At 48.4% G+C, this 18,195-nt stretch overlaps 1 protein-coding gene and 1 long non-coding RNA gene across 3 annotated transcripts in view; one reads left to right on the plus strand and one right to left on the minus strand.

The window, feature by feature from the left end:
• Positions 1-14,269, plus strand: part of Znf366 (zinc finger protein 366) — a 60,258-nt gene extending 45,989 nt beyond the window's left edge. For both annotated transcript variants that reach the window (XM_006994419.4, XM_042261689.2), the window contains exons 3-5: positions 449-640; positions 10,277-10,451; positions 13,274-14,269. In XM_006994419.4, the coding sequence (XP_006994481.2) occupies positions 449-640; positions 10,277-10,451; positions 13,274-13,809 (903 nt within the window). In that variant the 3' untranslated portion in view covers positions 13,810-14,269. The remainder of the gene's footprint in view (positions 1-448; positions 641-10,276; positions 10,452-13,273) is intronic.
• Positions 1,823-5,823, minus strand: LOC121822822 (uncharacterized). Its single transcript, XR_013044833.1, has 2 exons — positions 5,684-5,823; positions 1,823-3,731 (listed from the first exon to the last, which is right to left on the minus strand). It is a non-coding gene; the product is annotated as an uncharacterized LOC121822822 (long non-coding RNA).
• Positions 14,270-18,195: the final 3,926 nt, after the last annotated feature.

The raw sequence follows: 18,195 nt of genomic DNA on the forward strand, positions 1-18,195 counted from the left end.
CGAGTCCATTAGTGAAAACTGGTGTGACATTGGCTTCCTTCTGGGAAACGATAATATCAGTTTAGATTTTTTTTTTCATCATCATGAAAGCCAGATTATAGACTCATTTCACATATCATTCTACCGTGCTCTTTCCAAAATCATATTAATCCTCCCAAGCTGTTGCTGTAGAATTAATCCCATCAGCAGTGGAAACAGCAATGGCTTTCTTTTCTCCTAGTTTATGATGTTCAGGGGGAAAAAAAAAAGGAGATTATATAATCAACACTTTCCAAGGAAATCACAACTCAACATGGCTTAAGCTATGTCATTTGGAACTTTACTTCCGCCTGGAAGTAACGACTTTAGTTTCTGGCGGATCTCTGGGTCAAAGAGGAGCAGCCTGTAGCACTCGGGAAAGCCTGGCACATGTTCCACGCTCACTCTTTTGAATCTTGCCTCCTCACAGGGTGTGAAAGAGCACAAATGTGGGATCTGTGGCCGTGAGTTCACCCTGCTGGCCAACATGAAGAGACACGTGCTGATCCACACCAACATCCGTGCCTATCAGTGTCACCTCTGCTACAAGAGCTTCGTGCAGAAGCAGACCCTCAAGGCCCACATGATTGTCCACTCTGACGTGAAGCCTTTCAAATGCAAGGTGGGAAGAAGGGGGGACTCCGGGGGCTGTAAAAATGTCTGACAGGCACGACCCTGGGGGAACCTTCTACTCCATTTCCTCAGTGGTACAACTGAGGCGCAGAGTAGGTCTGTGGCCAAGTCCAAGTTGTGCCCACCAAGTTGCTCCTGTTTCTGCCACACGTGCTCACAGCAGTTCTTAGCTGGTCCCTGTTTCTGTGACTATGGCGTTAGTGCTTGGGTTGGGGGCAGGGGTAGGCAGACAGTCATGAGAAGTCTGAGTGTAGAAAGCTCATTATAGAATAGCTTAGAAGAGGAGGAAGATGATGGGGGAGGCACTGCTGGTCTACAATGGAAAACCAGGCTGGCCCTGCTTCCATTATAAGCCAATGAGCAGGCACAAAAAGGAATCTGAAAATCTAACACATCTCCCAACCCTTGCTTGCCTTCCCTCTCCCGTCTTGACGCTTGAGCTAAACCTTTCAATGTGAAAGCAGGCATCCCAAAGAGGATTCCGGTGTGCCGACTTCCTTCTCTCTGGATAGACCGCTAGTTCCTAAGAGAGTTGCAGCACGATCCATAATAGTTAAGACATGGAACCAACCTACAGGCACATCCAAGGATGAGGTGAAGAGAAGGTAGTCCATATACAAGATGAAAGGCTAGTCAGCCGGAAGAGGAGCAAAACCCTGGATCTGTGTCCAACACGAATGGAGGCCATATTGGAGGATGCGATGTTAAGTGCAATAAGCCAGGCACAGAGAGACAAATGTTGCACGTCTTTGCTCATATGTAAGAGCTAAGTTGACCTCATAGAAGTAGAGCTGAGAACAGCAGTTACCAGAGGCTGAGAAGGGGAGGAAGGGGAGGGAACAGACGTTAGGAGGGGTGCTGAAGTGCAGTTAGGTAGGAGAAGTGGGGTCTAGAGTTCCACAGTACAGCAAGGTGACTAGTTATCAAGATTTTATTGAGCATTTCTCCAAAAGATTTTGAGCAACCCCAATATCAAGCCTGATGACCTTGATCTGCTCACCGCATGCTCTATACATGAATCTAAATATCATTCTATATCCAACATATATGTATAGTCATTATGTGCCAATTCAAAATATTCTGAAAAAGTAGAAAAGGATCCAAAGTTATCCCCTTCAAAGGACTCCAGAAATGCTTGTGTGGACTGAGGAGTAACTGAGAACTCCGCCTCTACGATATTTTTCCTTTATTCCTAAGTACCACACGGCCCAGGGTCTAAGGACCTTTGTAGAACAGCTGTATCAGATTACTACCGTTCATTCTTATTTTCTCAGCTGAGAGGATGTGGTGAGCTAGAGATCTTACAAGACCGTGGCTTTCCAAGGCTGCCCTGCCCCAGGGCTGTTTCAAGAGGGTAGCTTAGGCGTAGGTGGTTGGAGGTCTGTATGGATGGGTGCCATCCCACTCAGGAAGAGAGAGCAGAGGGAGAAGAGGAAATACTGCATTCAGACAGCGGAGTGTGTCCGTGTGAACACTAAGTTTTCCTTTTCTGTTGCTGCGTGCTGTCTAGAGTGTGGGTGACTCACTTTGCAAACCCGGATCCCTGCCATTGGACCCCCTCCTTCCAGGGATGCTGCTTTCATCCCTCGGTAGTGTGGCCCCCACTTGAAGGAACCCCCTGCGAAGTTGACTTTTTTTCCCCTGTGCTGGCAGCTTCTCCACGGGGTGAGGGGTCAGGAACCAGAGCTTCCCTGGGCCTTGTGGACATTGTCTAGAGAGGGGCCCTCTCCCCTGACTCCTTTTCCTGCCTCCCACTTCTGTTTCCCCTTCTTTTCTCCAAGCTTTCTGCTGTTTGAAAGTCCCGTTATGTCCCTCTTGAGTGTGTGAGCTCAAGGAGGAGAAAACAGTGTGCCGGATGGGGGGGGGCATCACTTTCAAGGCTTCTTTGCAGGGGAGGAGTAATTTCCAGAGCAAATAAAGCATTAACTCAAACCCAGGGTCCTCCTGACGAAGATGCCCATGAGCACCTCCAAGTCACTGGGCTCCACAAGGACCTCTTCTCTCTCACTTCAGACGCTCTTCCGCTTTCCTTCTCACCCCATTGACCTCCTGGGTGCTTCACCATTGACAGTTACAGAGATACCCTGCAGAGATTTACTGTCTCCCATAGTGGAAGTGCAGGCAGGCTCTCTTATGCTTGGATGGCCAGCATGACCTGTGTTCATTATCTTACCAACTGTTGGCTGGAGCACAATTGTTATTCTATAAAGGGAGCTACCTCTTAGTTTCTTCTCTAAAGAAATACACACCTGCTCAGTCCTAACTGTATCTCCTCTGATCCTCAGTAGAGATATTCCTCCCTGAGATGGAGGGATAGATTAGGGCAGAGATATAAGTGGGGGGAGCCCCTGAGATGGAGGGATAGATTAGGCCAGAGTTACAGTGTGCAGGGAGAGCCCCTGAGATGCAGGGGTAGGCCAGAGCAGAGATACAGTCTTGGAGAGCCCCTGAGATGGAGAGGTAGGCCAGGGAGAAATTTTGTCTGGGAGTAGGGGTAGCCCCTGAGATGGAAGGGTAGGCCACTGCAAACATAGAGTCTAGGGGGGAGCCCCTGAAGTGGTATTCAGGGCAGAACCAGTCTAAGCAGTGTGGGATCTGGGGACATTCATGGGACAGTTCTGCTTCCCTACCCTCAAAGGCCTGCAAGATCTCTTGGGCTTGATAGCACACGAGCATCTGGAAAATTCTCTGTGGAACCAGGGCACAGAAAGTGTGCAGGGTTGTGCACTCTGGCCCTAGTGCTGCAGTGAGCCATCCTTGATGGATGTTTTTGGCCTCTGTTCACAGATAACTACACCTTTCTCCTCCTCAACGATGGGGCATCACACATGGCCCCAAGAGCATGGGATAGTCTGCCGTGTGGCTCAGGAACTCCATTTATCTCTCCTTAGGGGCTGCTTAGGCTTTTGGTGTCTTGGGCTCTTTTATGTCAGCAGATGCCATATAAAGGCGAAATCCCAGCGTTGACAGGAGAGACAGTTTACAGTGCACGGGAGAACAGGACCCGGACGGCTCTTCTATGGGCAGCTCTTCTGCATGGTGTTTGGGTTCTCTCAGAAGGCCAGAACACAGCTCTCCACCTGGAGAGTGTAGTCTGTTATTAGGCAGCACAATTTGGAAGATAAAGGCATTCTCATCAAACTTAGCTGGCCCTGCTCCAGTGCTTAGGCATTTCTGAAATAACAATCCATGTAGGTCACCTTGACCGAGCCCTTTCTTCCTGAAAGTTCCATAAGCATGCTGCCTGGTTTTTTTTCCTCCTCACCGCCCCCCCCACTTCCTTGCAGTGGCATTCTTTGGGCTAGCCTTTGGTACCATCACTCTTCGTTATTTCAACAGACTTTCCTGACACGTGTGGGCTACATGCCATACAGGTTCCCCCTTGTGCATGAGAACTATAGGGCAGAGATCTGTAAAGCCTGAGGCCCCGGTTCCCATCCCAGGGTGGTCTTGGGATGTCCTGTGGACTTTGCTTCCTACACTTTGAGCTGGATGGAAATCTGGCCCTGGGTGAAGGCTGTAGGGGATTGGAAGGGCTAGACAGAGATGGAGGCCACTTGTTTATTGCTATGCCTTTTATAACCGACTGAGACAATGTCTGGCCACCTGCATAGCAATGATGGGATATATATACAGTTACACCCAAGTTTGATAGTCATAACAGAGGGTAGTTATTCTCTCCCCATGATTGACGTGGCTGGGGAAAAAAGGCAAGGCTTGCTTCACTTCAGCAGTGAGCTGGCCCTATTGCCTCTCCCCCAAAATTTGCAACAAGAAAGATGCTTTTAGTAATAGAGTCTAATTTCTTGGGATTCTTGCCATTGGAATGCACGCCTCAACATAAATCCCTCCTCCTGTTGCAGCGTGCAGTGGTTCTCACTGGAAACAGCTGTCCCCAGTGAGCAGAAGTGTTCACTGGCTGTAGAATTAAGCGTTAACAACAGGATGGAAAATTAGTGGGGAGAGAAGTTTTCCTTCCTTCTTTCTTCTCTCTCTCTCTCTCTCTCTCTCTCTCTCTCTCTCTCTCTCTCTCTCTCTCCCTCTCTCCCCCCCCTCTCTCTCACACACACACATATGCATGCCATATATTTACTTATGCCTGCCTTTCTGGACTCTTGCTATTGGCTGGACTTCTAGCTCCTGGGAGCCAGCTGGAGGTAGTCCAGAGACCCAGCCTTAAGTAGACTTAAAGCTATGTTTCACAAATACACTTCCCAGATTCTGCGTAAGCACACAGGCCTTGATTTGGATACTCTCCGTGTAGTGGCCGCACTCCATAATAGCATAGAACCAGCTGCCGTCTTTGGAAAACCTGTCCAGGAAAAGCTTCCATCCAGAATTTCCGGGACAAATCCTCTTTTGAGATGGGTGAAGCCCAGAGCTGCCTAAGTTATGAATCACTGGGTCATCTACAGCCTTTTCTTCAGCAGAGGGCTGAGGGCTGGAGGCCTGGGAGTGCAGCAGAGGGGTGAAGTCGCCTTGAGAAGGGTCTCCTCTTCCTCCCCCAGACTGTCTGTCTGCGGTTTGCAGGGACCCAGTGCCGGGGGGGGGGGGGGGGGGGGGGGGGGGGGGGGGGGGGGGGGGGGCGGGGGGGGGTTTGTCAGGGTTTCCAGGCTGGCATGGAGGGGGTTAAGGCAGTGACCAGATAGCAGCCTTTTGGCAGCAAAGCCCTCCTCCTAGGCAGAAGGAAGGATATAGCTGAACGAACTGCCTGCTTAACAATGCCTAGCATGTCCCAGGGGCCCGCCTGCAAATAGATTTCATCTTGCTTTCTCTTGTGCTTTTCAAAGCTTCCTGTTTTCTCACGGTCCTTTTGGACAGTTTACAGTCTCTCTCTCCCTCCCTCCCTCCCTCCCTCTCCCTTTGAGGAAAGGAACACCCTTCTTATTAAAGAGAGGAGAGGGAGAAGAATGTAAAGGGGAGGGCAGTTGAGCCGAGGCCATTCTCTGGGGCTGGCTGGAGCTCGCTCTTTGACCTTTCCTCTCCGGATAGGAAAGAAAGCTTCCCCGGGGCATCTTGGCTCTGAGTTCACCTCAGGCAGTGGTAGCCAGGTCCAGCGCTGCTTGGCCTTCTGGGCCTCTGGACTCAGCCAAATGCCTGCTACTTACTGCCTTTGCTTCATCTCTGCTCACAGCTGACCTCTGTGGCGGCGGCTGCCTGCCGCGGGGGCTCATGGGAAGCAAGTACCTCCAGGCCCTGTACCTCGGAGGGGGGGGGGGTGGCAGATGGGAAGGGTACCAGGAGGCCAGAGCAAGGAGGCTGAAGCAAAGAGGACGGCGGCGTGTGGCAGCTGTCTCAAGGGCATCCTGGACATCAGAGAGCCATCTGGTGGGCGCCCCCAAAGACTGTGGTCTATAGTGAATAGCCTCTTTCCACCCATGATTCTTGGGCTGGGCTTCCAGTCAGTTCCAGGTCACCTGGCAGGGATTTAGCCAGAAGATTCCCTGTCGGTTCCTTTGATGATTGGAAAGGACAGCACTTTTACTGGGGTACTGTGGCTCACATCTGGAAAGATGTAAACGGAGTCTCCAGCTCTCCCTTAAGCGCCTGCACCAAGATCTCTCTCTTACTTTGATGCAGACCTTGTGAGATCATTCGTCCAGTCCTGGCTTGGGACTGCGCTAGGATTTTCAACTCTGAATGAAGGGAAACCTTCACTTCAGCTCCTGATTTTTCCCAGGGAAGAAATGAGTTTTGCTGTTTCCTCTACACTCTTCCCCTTTCCAGTCTAAGTCCCCTTCCCGGCTGCAAGGACTCTGCTTAGAGCTGACATCCCAGGACTCTCTCGGTAGCAGACCCCAAGCTCTTTCTGTAACCCCTCTTTGCCGTCTGAGAGGGATGTCTCTGTGTGCCACAGACATAAAAAACACCACCACAAAAACACAAACACAAAACCTCTCTACACCGGGGCATTGTCATGTGAGGACACTCCTCCAGGAACAGTGGAGGAGCAACTGTTCTGGATGAGGACCACAGGGCTCCGTGAAGGGCAGAGGTGGAGGGAGAAGCTGACTGCGAAGCTCCTGCTGAGATGAGAACAGAGGCCAGGGGCTCCAGGTCCTTTGTAACCTGACTCCATCCTTCGGCCACTGAGTGTTTACAAACTGGTGTGTGTGTAGGCCAGTGGGGAGATGAGAACCAGGAATGACTGTATTTTAAGATTGTGTATGGGGTGATGATATTTCCTGACTTGTTTATATATTCTTCCAACGTAATGCCTAACTACTTGTTAAGGGTGTTGTGTATGTAGCCCTGTGCCTGATACTGAGGTTGGTTACAAAGAAAATTGAAGTGACCCTTGAGTTGAAAACTGACTGGGACACTTTGGGACTTTCAGAGTTGACTTGCCTCCACTGATCTCCATTGTGACACCCAATAGGCTACCATCAGTCATGCAGGGTAACTCTATTATATAAAAACTAAGCTTGCCAACATGACAGAAACCAGTCTCCTTTACCAATCAGACATAATAGAGCTGACCTGTCATGTTCCACAGTGGACTTCCCTTCAGACCATTGGGATAACTTTAGAGGACAATATGATGTTTTTGGGTTTTGATGTGGTGTTTTGTTTTGAGACAGGGTCTCGCTACGTAGTCCTGGCTGTCATGGAGCTAGCTCATTATGTAGACCAGGGTTGGCTTTGAACTCACAGAGATCTGACAATATAATTTCAAAGTCCAATATAAATTTAAATATAATTATGATGTCCCCATATACCACTAAACTGTCCCAAGAAGTTTTATATTGAATGAATTGAGCCAGAAAATCTGTAGTATAGAACCATTCACTAGGCTTTCAGAAAGGATCAAAAAAAGGTAGCTTGTCTGTCCTAGTTAGGGTTACTACTGCTGTGACGAAACACCATGACCAAAAGCAAGTTGGAGGGAAAAGGTTTTATTTTTCAGTTTACATGTCTAGATAACAGTCCATCACTGAGGCAAGTCAGGGCAGGAACCTGGATGCAGGAGCTGATGCAGAGGCCTTGGAAGAGTGCTGTTTACTGACTTGCTCCCCCTGGCTTGCACAGCCTGCTTTCTTATAGACCCCAGAGCCACTCCCCACAATGTGTTGGACCCTCCCCCATCAATCACTAATTAAGAAATTGCCCGGCAGCCAGATATTATGGCAGAACTTTTTCAATTGAGGTTCCCTCCTTTTAGATAACTCTAACTTGTGCCAAGTTGACATAAATCTGTCCAGCACAGTTGTCTGAAGCTGGAGAAGAAGCTACAAGGCACCCAAAGGTGGCCATTATGACAAACACACACCTCTGAGTATAGACTTGTGGTGAGGGGAAATTGATAAGTGGAATCTTTGAAGGTTGACAGATGGGACCTTGGGGTAGATGTTTTGCAGGACATGACCCTGTGTTCCAGGTATGATGGATATGACAGCCATAAGCAGTTAAGCCTCACTACGGTAGGCCCCTCACCTGTGGTATAAAGTAGACTGAAGTGTCTACAAACATTCATGAAGATGCCTGGTACTTGTGCCAAGGCAAAAATAAAGGGCATCCTTCAAGAAAGAGCTAAACTATTCTTGCGTGTGTGTCTGTGTTTAGTGATGTTCATGTGGAGGCCATAGGTCAACCTCAAATGTCATTTCTCAGAAGTCATCAGCCCCCTCACCTCTCTCCTGTCTTGGACCAAAGGACAACTAGTCAGCCTAGGCTGACTGTCCTGTGAGCCCCAGGGACCTGCCCATCTCCTCCTCCTCAGCACTAGGGATGCAAAGGCACATCACCACACTCAGCTGCTGACATAGACCTGGGAGTCCCACTGGAGTCCTCATGCTTGGACAGCAAACAGTTTACCAGCTAAGCAGTTGCCCCGGATCCATCTCTCTAATGACGTGTTTTCAGGCCAGTCCAGACTCTAACACCTGAGCATCGAGATAATGGCTGGAAGAAGAATGTCTTGCACCACAGAAGCCAGTGCTGAAGGCCTTCATCCTTCCCTTTCAATGATGTCTGTCTGCTTTAGAGCGGAGCATCCGACCCATCTATGTCTGGACTTGCCCAGGGATTGAACTGATCTTCCGGCCTTCTGCATCTCTCTCCCACTCGGGGCTTTTTCTTCTCTAAGTTCTTCTATTGCAACATGTCCCACCTTCTAGCTGAGATCCTGTCACATCCCCAAACACTCAAGAATCACCCCCACAGAACATAAGAGGTGTGTTTCTTCTCCTTAAAATGTAACATGGGTCTTTAGATCTGAAGTTTTATTCCATAGCTATAATAGAGAAGTGGGTAAACTAGGCTAACAGTTATAACTTTACAAAACAACTTTAGACATGTGCAAAACTGAGCACAGCTCAGTGTCGTCATGAATAGTGTCTAGCGGGAATAAAGAAACTATCCGTCTCTCACATGGCTTCTCTAGTGGGAGTTGGAATTGGATCTGTTTTCTCATCCTTTCCTCCCCTTGGGGTGTCATTTTTATGTCGTTGCCCCCCACTCTATCCTGGGGTTCAAACCTAGGGCTTACACTTGCTATGTAAGCACTGTACCCCTGAGCTATATCCCCAGGCTTTAGGCGGCACTGTCTTCTAATGTGTGTGGTGTACAGTTACTCTGAGCTTAGAAGTCTGCCTAGGATACCAAAGTCAGTCCCAGGCTGGCTCCTCTTACACCCAGCATTCTTTTGCCTGGCCTCCCAAGGTCAATCTTGTCAGCTCTGCCCGCCTGTTCTTCCAAGGTTAGCTCCACGGCCCTTCCCTAAGGAAAATAATGTCTTTGGTAATAGAAAATTAGTCTAGAATCTTCAACATTAGCCTTGAAGATCTCTCTCAAAGAGAAGAGAAAGCTTACGTAAGCCCCAGGGGATGCCATACCTCACATCCCCCCCCCCACCATGGTATCTCTCACCACATATCACTGTCAGCACTCCACTGTCTTGTTAATTAACACGCTGGGTTACACACCAACACAGCATCCTTCTTTGTCTTCCTCATAACACAACCACGGAAGGGCTGGAGCTCCCAAACATTGCTCTCCTGAGGCCGAGGGACACAAAGTGTCCCAGAGTCACTGTTGTGCACTTTCCTCTGTAGAGAAGTGTCAAGTCCACTCTTGAGATTCATCACGTTTACACCCATGGGTAGCTCACAACTGCTTGGTCACCTGCATGCATACAGAAGCACACTGGCACACATACACGGACTCAGACATACACAGAGGCACATCCATTTTTTTTTTAATGTTTGCTTTTTTTTTAATATCTCACACAAAATTCTCACTTCTTTGGATCCCTGCCTAGAAAAAAAACATCTCCTTTCTTAGATTTCTGTTCCTTTTCTTTCGCCACATAGTGAGTTCGAGGTCAACCTGGACTACATGAGACCCCCACCGCAAAACAAAACAAGCTTTAATTTAGAAGTTTTGAGATCTGGTCCTTGCGTTTAGAGATACTGGACACCTAGCGTCTCACAAATCCAGTCCACCTGCTCCACTTCTGAGCCCAGGTAGCCCCTGGCCCCTCCCTGACTGCCAGGGGGACCTTGCCTTTGGAAGTAGTTAGAGCACCAAGCAGGTGTGGCCACTGCTCTCTAGTCACCCCCCCCCCCCACTAGAACACAGGTTCTCCTCGGTAAGATCCTTGTGTCCTGGTCTCTGTCCCCAACAGCTGTGCGGGAAGGAGTTCAACCGGATGCACAACCTGATGGGTCACATGCACCTGCACTCGGACAGCAAACCCTTCAAGTGCCTCTACTGCCCGAGTAAGTTCACGCTGAAGGGGAACCTGACCCGCCACATGAAGGTCAAGCACGGAGTGATGGAGAGAGGCCTTCATGCTCAAGGTACTCCTTCCTCTACCCTGGTCAGAAGCCCCGCCCACCAAGCCCAGGGGGTGACACATATAAGAGGAATGTGCTTTTATGGGGGCATTTCTTGGGGGGGGGGAGTGGTTTTTGCCCCAAACCCGGGGTGTATTTTAATGACCACAGCAGAGCAGCAGAGGCAACTTGGAAACACAGGAATGGTGCTTTGGTACTGTTTGTTACTGGTTCCTTTGTCTCCGACTCTGCGTGGAGTCCTTTATCTCTTTAAATCCTCACCTCCACGCCCAACTGGAGAGCATCTATGTTATTTCCATTTTGCAGGCTGGGAATCTGAGGCTTCCAAAGTTGCTTCATGAAAAAGAAGCAGAGTCAGGATTGGAACCCAGATCTTTTCAACTCAGCCTTGATTATATCTCCTTCTCATACTGCCAGATGAGATGGGATTTTTCTTCCATTTTCTAAAACCAACAACAATGACCAAACAAAGCGGTCTGCATACCCTGCACCAGCCGAAGCGTGTTTGCCGTGGTCTGTGTTTCCCTTCCTGTTCACCCAAGAGCAGTTTTGCTACTGCCCCAGCTCCTGCGCGAGCCGGGGTTTGTGTCTCTCCTGCTGAGTCTTTACTGAACTAATGAAAAGCTCTTGCCTAGTTTATCTCCTTGGCCACGGGCCCTTGTCAGTGAAGACTTTATGTTCCGGGTCCCTTGAGTGCAGCAGACTACTTAGTCACCTAATCAACGAGTCCTACAAAAAACAGACAATAAATGCACCCCAGCCAGGGCAGTGACAGAGTAGAGGGAAGGAGGCCACCCGGCCTTCCAGGTCGGTGTGGGGAGAGAAGACAGTCATGCCGAGTTTACAAAATGACACTAACTGCTTTTTGACCACAAGGACGCTGACCGCCCAGGATGAGACAGGTCCGCAGCATCCTCACTCACCTCTGCTAGTCCATGAAAGACCCACTCCTCATTTTGTGTCGGAGGAGACCAGGGCTCAGCAGTGTCACGCTGGTGAGCAGAGGTTTGAAGGCAAAGCTGACATTGTGACTCTAGGTTTCCTGAGTCGAGCCTACGTTTGCTCACCATGCCATGCAAAGCCAGGTGACCCGTTTGTATTTACAAAGTGAGATGGATGGGGGCACACATTCGTCAACCATGTATCTGAGCACACAACAGGAAACAAAATAAGCATAGGTTGGGGGCTTTTCACAACACCCCTGAGTTCATGGTGAGCCCCTGGCTCACAGGCAACTGTGGTCATTACAAACAAAGGCTGGAGTTTATGCAAAAGCCTTGAAAATACTGGTTAAAAAGAGGTGGCTTTTTTGTTTGTTTGTTTTTAATTTTTTAAAATATACTGAGATGGCTTTTCTCTTGAATCATTTACTGAATCTCTGGCTGGCCATGGTGCCTCCAAAGCGAGGCATGGATTTTTCTAAAAGAGCCTGCTTCATCACTAGGGTGGGAAACAGCCAGAGCAAGAAGAAGCCAGTCCTCTCTCTGGAAACCTGATGTGGTCACTCTGAATTTGCCCACATTGAAGCTCACATCCTAACCTAGTGGAACCTAGTGTTCTGTCACTCTGGAGGACAGGGAGAGCATCACTGTGTATCAGAGGATTACATTGAAAATAACTAACGGATTTTCAACCATTTTGGTGGCTTCATTTATAAATGGTAAATTTTTTGTGTGGCTCAAAAGAAACCACTAGAAAGATGAGAAAGGCCCCTCTCGTCACCTGACAAGTGATAGATAGACAGCAGACATCATTGTCCCTCAGAGCCTCTACCCGGCCTTTCCTCACTCCCACCCCGGCCTGACACCCGCCGGATCCCAGACACCCCCTTCCTGTCTCTCACATTCCAGTGTCCCTGCTGTGCCTTACAGTCTGGTTTGGGTCACCACAGGCTGAGGCCTTGAACTCGAGATGAAATGAGCCACTGTGCCTAGTGCTGATCACTAAGCCCGTCTTTCTAGGTATCCAACCTTGACGCTGCCCAGCACAGGGACATCTGTTATCCCACAGGGGGACTTCGAGAGCTCCTCAGAGAACCTCTGCTCTGTGCATGGGGACCACAGGCTTAGAGTGGCCTCCCTGGTGCCACGTGGGAGAGCGTGGGTTTGTTTGTCTTTCCTTGAGGATGAACTATCTTTGTTGTTACTTTCTTCATTGGCCGTAAAGTAAATGCTCTCTGTGGAAATAAAATGAGGAATACTTCAGAAGTGAGGAGAAGATGCGGCAATCACTTCCGGGTTCATCAGTTTTGAGATCTGAGCCCACATCCTGCCAGACATTCTTGATAAGGAAAAAAGAGAAGAGGATCACACAAAGTGGTGGGGGAGAGGGAAAGAGAGAGACTGACTATATTGGACCCATATTATATTATACAATACAGGCTTTATGTAGTACATTCTGGAACACACATTTTAACTTAAAATACATAGAGAATACATGTATGATCTGAGGTAGCCATCTTTATCGCCTGGACATAGCTTATTGTGTGGTTCTACCATTTATGTGTTTAACCAAAATTTAGATACTCATTTTTTTTTTTTACATTTTTCAGTATCATGAAAAAAAAAAATTCACACATACACTGTGCTCCTGCCCTGCCCCTTGCTTTTACATATTTTAAATTCTCAGTAGAGACATTGTGAAGTCAGGGTTACGTTGCCAGGGTTGCCTTAAAGGGTTGCAGGGTTCACAAGCTTCCCATGCCGTGTCCTTGATGGGAACCACTTCCCCCGCCCCGCCCTGTTTTTAAAATGGACAACCATGATGCTTAAAGGGTCTTGGGCGTTGCTTTCCTCAGGCATGTAAATTCTGCTCTGCTCCTGCAGGTCTGGGCAGAGGACGGCTCGTCCTGGCGCAGTCCACCACTGTCCTAAGGAACCTGGAGCAGGAGGAGCCATTTGACCTCTCCCAAAAGCGCAGTGCAAAGGGGCCCGTGTTCCAGTCCGACGTGGCCAGCACACAAGACTGCCTCTGCCACGAGGAGGAGGAGGAGGAAGAGGAAGGGGACGAGGACAATTGCTATGAGGTGGAACCCTACAGCCCCAGCCTGGCCCCGGAGAGCCAGCAGCTCTGCGCGCCCGAGGATCTGTCCACCAAGCAGGAGCACACCCTTCGGGCCCCGGGGGAAAGATGCAGGGACCAGGATGCTGCGGAGGAGCAGCAGGAGGAGAGCGTGGAGGACCACGAGGGCAGGGACATAGACTGCACCATCAGAGACGAGCACCTGGGCAGCGGGCTGTTGCAAAGCGGCGGGCAGGGCCCCTCGTTTTCCGATTACTTATACTTCAAGCACAGAGATGAGGGTTTAAAAGAATTACTGGAGAGGAAAATGGAAAAACAAGCGGTCCTTTTGGGTATCTAAGTGGACGGCTTTAAAATTACATTTGGAAAATGAGATCTAGGCAGTTCAAATATAGCTTTCTGCATGAACTGTCATGTGCTGGGGACGGGCGAGTGGCGCCGGTCTTTACAAATGGCTCAGACTAGACGTGCGGGTAACACAAATGCTTCTCAGGTTGTTCCTCGGACACTCGGCAATTTCATACAGGTGCCGGGGCCCCTCGGTGTTACTTTACACATCACCCACATGTTGAACTGTGCTTTCATCTAGACACCTAACTGCAAGCTGAACCTCAAGGTGCTTTTAGAAACTGTTTCCTCTAACATGCAATAGAGTAAATGTCATTCTAGTTGCAAAACTGTGGTGCTCATGTTACCTGATTAGTGACTATTAGTTACATTTATGAAGGTTACAATATCATAGATGAAAATATTAGCAGCTGTATATAATAATAGCTTCTATTAAATAATAGAAACATGGGAAATGATGCAAGAGATGAGTTGTTGGGAAGGCCGTTCTTAGTTCCTACAAATGTGAGCTAGGGTTTCAGGGGATGGTAAATTGTTTTGACTAAGGCGGAACTAAATGGCTTAGATGCCTGGTTGGATACTCTGTTCTGCTTCAGCTTTCCTGTTCAGTGGGAGATTTGGAGCATCTCTGTGGATATCTGGACAATGCTTGGGGGTCCCACCTCTGCAGACCAAAGTCCCGTCCCAAGAAGGGCTTCCTCAGAGAAACCGTTGCCACCTTGTTCTCAGGCCTCATCCTCCATGAAGCAACTGAAAGGGGGGGTGCCACAATGAACAGTGGGGGCTCGGGCTATGAAATGGGGTTCAGGACTTCTCCCTAAAACAAGCCCTGACTTATTTAGGGTAGAGGAATGATCATTCTCCAATCGCTATAAGCAAGACCTGAGCTATACTCTCAGAGCTGGCTACACGTGAGAACCATCCACAAGAACCTTTAGAAAACACTGATGTAGCTAGGCATGGTAACTCATAACTGTAACCCCAGCACATGGGAGACTGAGGCAGGAGGATTGCTTCATGTTTGAGATCATCCTGGGTTACAGAGTAAAGTCTTTCTGGAAGAAAGAAAGAAGGAAAGAAAGAAAGAGAGGGGGAGAGAGAGAGAGAGAGAGAGAGAGAGAGAGAGAGAGAGAGAGAGAGAAAGGAAGGAAGGAAGGAAGAAAGAAAGAGAAGAGAAAGGAAGGGAGGGAGGAAGGGAAAGAAAGAAAAGAAAGAGAGAAAGAAAGGAAGGAAGGAAGGAAGGAAGGAAGGAAGGAAGGAAGGAAGGAAGGAAGGAAGGAAGGAAAAAAGAAGCCTTGCCATCTAAGTTTCTGGTTTAACACATCTGGAGTGGGGCCCCAGCACTGAGAGTTCCCAAATCACCTCTAGGTGCCTCTTGAAAAAGAAGCACACTGTTGTCACGTAGGCCTCACCCAGTTCTGTGTCCCCTGGGACTCCTTCCCAATGTCCATAGTTCTGATCCCGACTTCAGACTCACTAGGAGAACGGGAGACCTGCCACCACCACAGTGCTGACATGCACCTTTGTTCTGTCACCCTCCCCAGGACTCTCTCTCTCTCTCTCTCTCTCTCTCTCTCTCTCTCTCTCTCTCTCTCTCTCTCTCTCTCTGTTACAAAACAATGCCTGTGATGATTGTAGCCACCAGTGTGTTGAATGATGCATGATGATGCTTATTCCTGCCTGGGTGCTTGGACTGTTCTTGCAGTGAACTGTGAGCATTATGATGGATATGGTGGGCCTTCTTAGACCCCGCAGTACTAGCAGGGCGTTGAGTTCATGTCACTGACTCATGATAGGTACCAGACCCTGTTTGGGTAAAACCTGCCTCTTGGTTGAGTGTCAGCATTCTCGGTAAAGCCAGCTTCTGGTGACTGTCTTGCTGCCTCTCCTCCCAGAGTGCCCAGCACACTCCTTGAGAAGATCCAGTCTAGCTCCAACTGCATACAGCTTTCCCCGTCAGCCAAGCTGCTTCTCCATGACCCTTACCTTTTCACCTATGTGCTTTGACAACCTCTCATCCATTTCTCCTGCCAACATCCTAAAATTCCTTCCTCTGTCACGACTGCCACTGTGAAGTACAAAAGCTTTATGCGTTTCCTACTGCCACCTGAGCACATTCCTAGGTCCCAACATCTGCAAAAGGATGGATGGTGGGGAGAACGCCCTGGCTTTCACAAGCAGAGCTCTGGACACAGAATTGTTGCAGGTCTTCAGATGGGCATGATTCTTTCCATTCACTATGAGTGAAGCTTTTGGGTGTCTTTGATAACGGTGCCAAGAAAGCTTCATTCAGAAACCAAGAGTTGAGGACCTACTATGTGCTGTGCCTTACCACCATTCCACATACTTCCAGGTGCTTCTGGGTATGTCCTGTTGGAATAGAAGGAACCAGGAGAATCTAGAGGAGCAGAATCTAGTCCATTACAAACAAGTCCCGTGGGACTGTTTGAGGAACCAGTTGTGTCAGAGAGAGAATGGTCTAGAATGGTGGTTTACGAGCATGTTTTGAAAAGTGGGAAGTCTTATCATAGGGTCCTCCAGAGCTGCTAAGGAAAGAGATAGCCAGCCCGTAAGACCATTTCCCTCCAGCAGGCTTCCTCTGTGTGGTGTTAGCATCCTAAGTAAGATTTCATGGAGGGAGAAGAAAGATCCCAGGAAAGTAACCACAATGTAATATGGCCTATGCTGACCCTGGCTCTACATTCTACTTCCAGGTGTGAAAGACTTAGTAGGCTTTAACCAACCCAGCACTGACCGAAAGTGAAGCTAGCCCCAGGTCTGGAAGAGGCAGTAGCCCTCCTTTATACCTGTTAGCCCAAGGTAGCCACTGGCAGTGGTCCCTTGCTTCTCAAAGGCATCCCAGTATGTCTGGTCAGTTTCCTGACTTGGGAAAAGGTACGGCCAACCTTGATCCATGATCTAAATAGCCAAATACGAATCTGAAAGGGGCTCCTGGGGCCCACCTCAGAACACCAAAGAATAACATCATCTAAGGTTACCAGGCCTCCAAAGCCAAGCTCTTCGTCCCATTATAGAATCCCGGAAATGGATCGGAGGCAAATGCTTTCCAGGCTTCTGACCACCATCACTTTGAACCAGCTAACAGTCCTGCCAAGGGGCATATTTGCCTCTTACGCTTTTGATTCAGGCTTACGATGGTCCTTGTCACTTTTCTATTCCTCTTTCATTCTTTTTTAAGCTTAGATATCCCTTTGGCCATGACACTTTCTTAAGTCAAAAGGACTTAACAGGTATATCTGGATTATGTAGCTGCTGGAGAAAGTTCGGTGTGCATACTGTCTTTATTGAACCCCAAAGACATCCAATAAATATTAACATTGTGTTTTTAATTATGATCTTTGTCTGCTTTGCTGAAACAAAATGTAACCAAACTAACATTTGAAATCCTTCATATATTTGAACAACATTACAGCAAATGTTGCTTTTTATGCAGAATTTTGGGCTTGCCAGGTGAAAACTAAGCGTCCAAGTGTCTAGCACCCCAAGTTGTGAATATTGCTTCCTGTTTTCAGGCAATTTACCTGGAGATGGCATGTAACCTATATTTTGTTAATTTAAGCAAATAAAAATATGTTGGAAAGAACTGTGTTATTTATTTGCAAGTACCTGAAATTTGGGAAGGAGGCTGCCACTGTCAACATCACACTTCTGTCGTGGCACTGTCTGCCTGGAGGCAGGGGTTCGGGATTCTCCTGCCCCAAGACTTTGGAATAGATGAATGAACATCAGCCCATGTGTAGACAGATGGCATCATGCTCATTGTTTTATCCCATTCCAGGTTCATGGAGTTAAGAGGCAATTATCTCAATCTGAATCCAATGCTTTATAAAATGAAATTAAGACTGGAGTCAGAAGACTCCAGAATAAGAGCACTCAGGCCAGGCCCCTAGTTCTAATCCAGGCTGCTTGGTTCAGACTCCCAGTTTCAAATCTCTGCTACCTGAGACCAGACCTCAATGTGTGTTAGTTTCTTCATCCGTAGACCAGGGCTAGGAATTACACCTTCTTCATCCGGTTACTGTGTGGGTTAAAGGGCTTAGACACAGGACACTAGACCATCTTGGGCTCACAGTTTATGCTATGAAAGAATTAAGTATGATAATGGTCAACAGCATGGCCAGAACACTAAGAGTTGGTTTCTTCCTCCCCTACAGAGAACTCACAAAGCCATGTTAGCACAAGCTAGCCCCTTTTCAAGGAGCTGCCCTTTAACATAGCACTACATGTGCAAGCCACGATCTGTTCTACGCCAGGCCTTGTGCCTGGTGGTTCACTCAGTAGATTTCATCTTAGCCCAACAACACCAGGAGGCGAACACCATCCTTCTTCAACTAATGTTACCAATGAGGAAATGGAC

The sequence above is a fragment of the Peromyscus maniculatus genome, chromosome 15 (genome assembly GCF_049852395.1).
Source record: "Peromyscus maniculatus bairdii isolate BWxNUB_F1_BW_parent chromosome 15, HU_Pman_BW_mat_3.1, whole genome shotgun sequence".
Classification (NCBI taxonomy): Eukaryota; Metazoa; Chordata; class Mammalia; order Rodentia; family Cricetidae; genus Peromyscus; species Peromyscus maniculatus.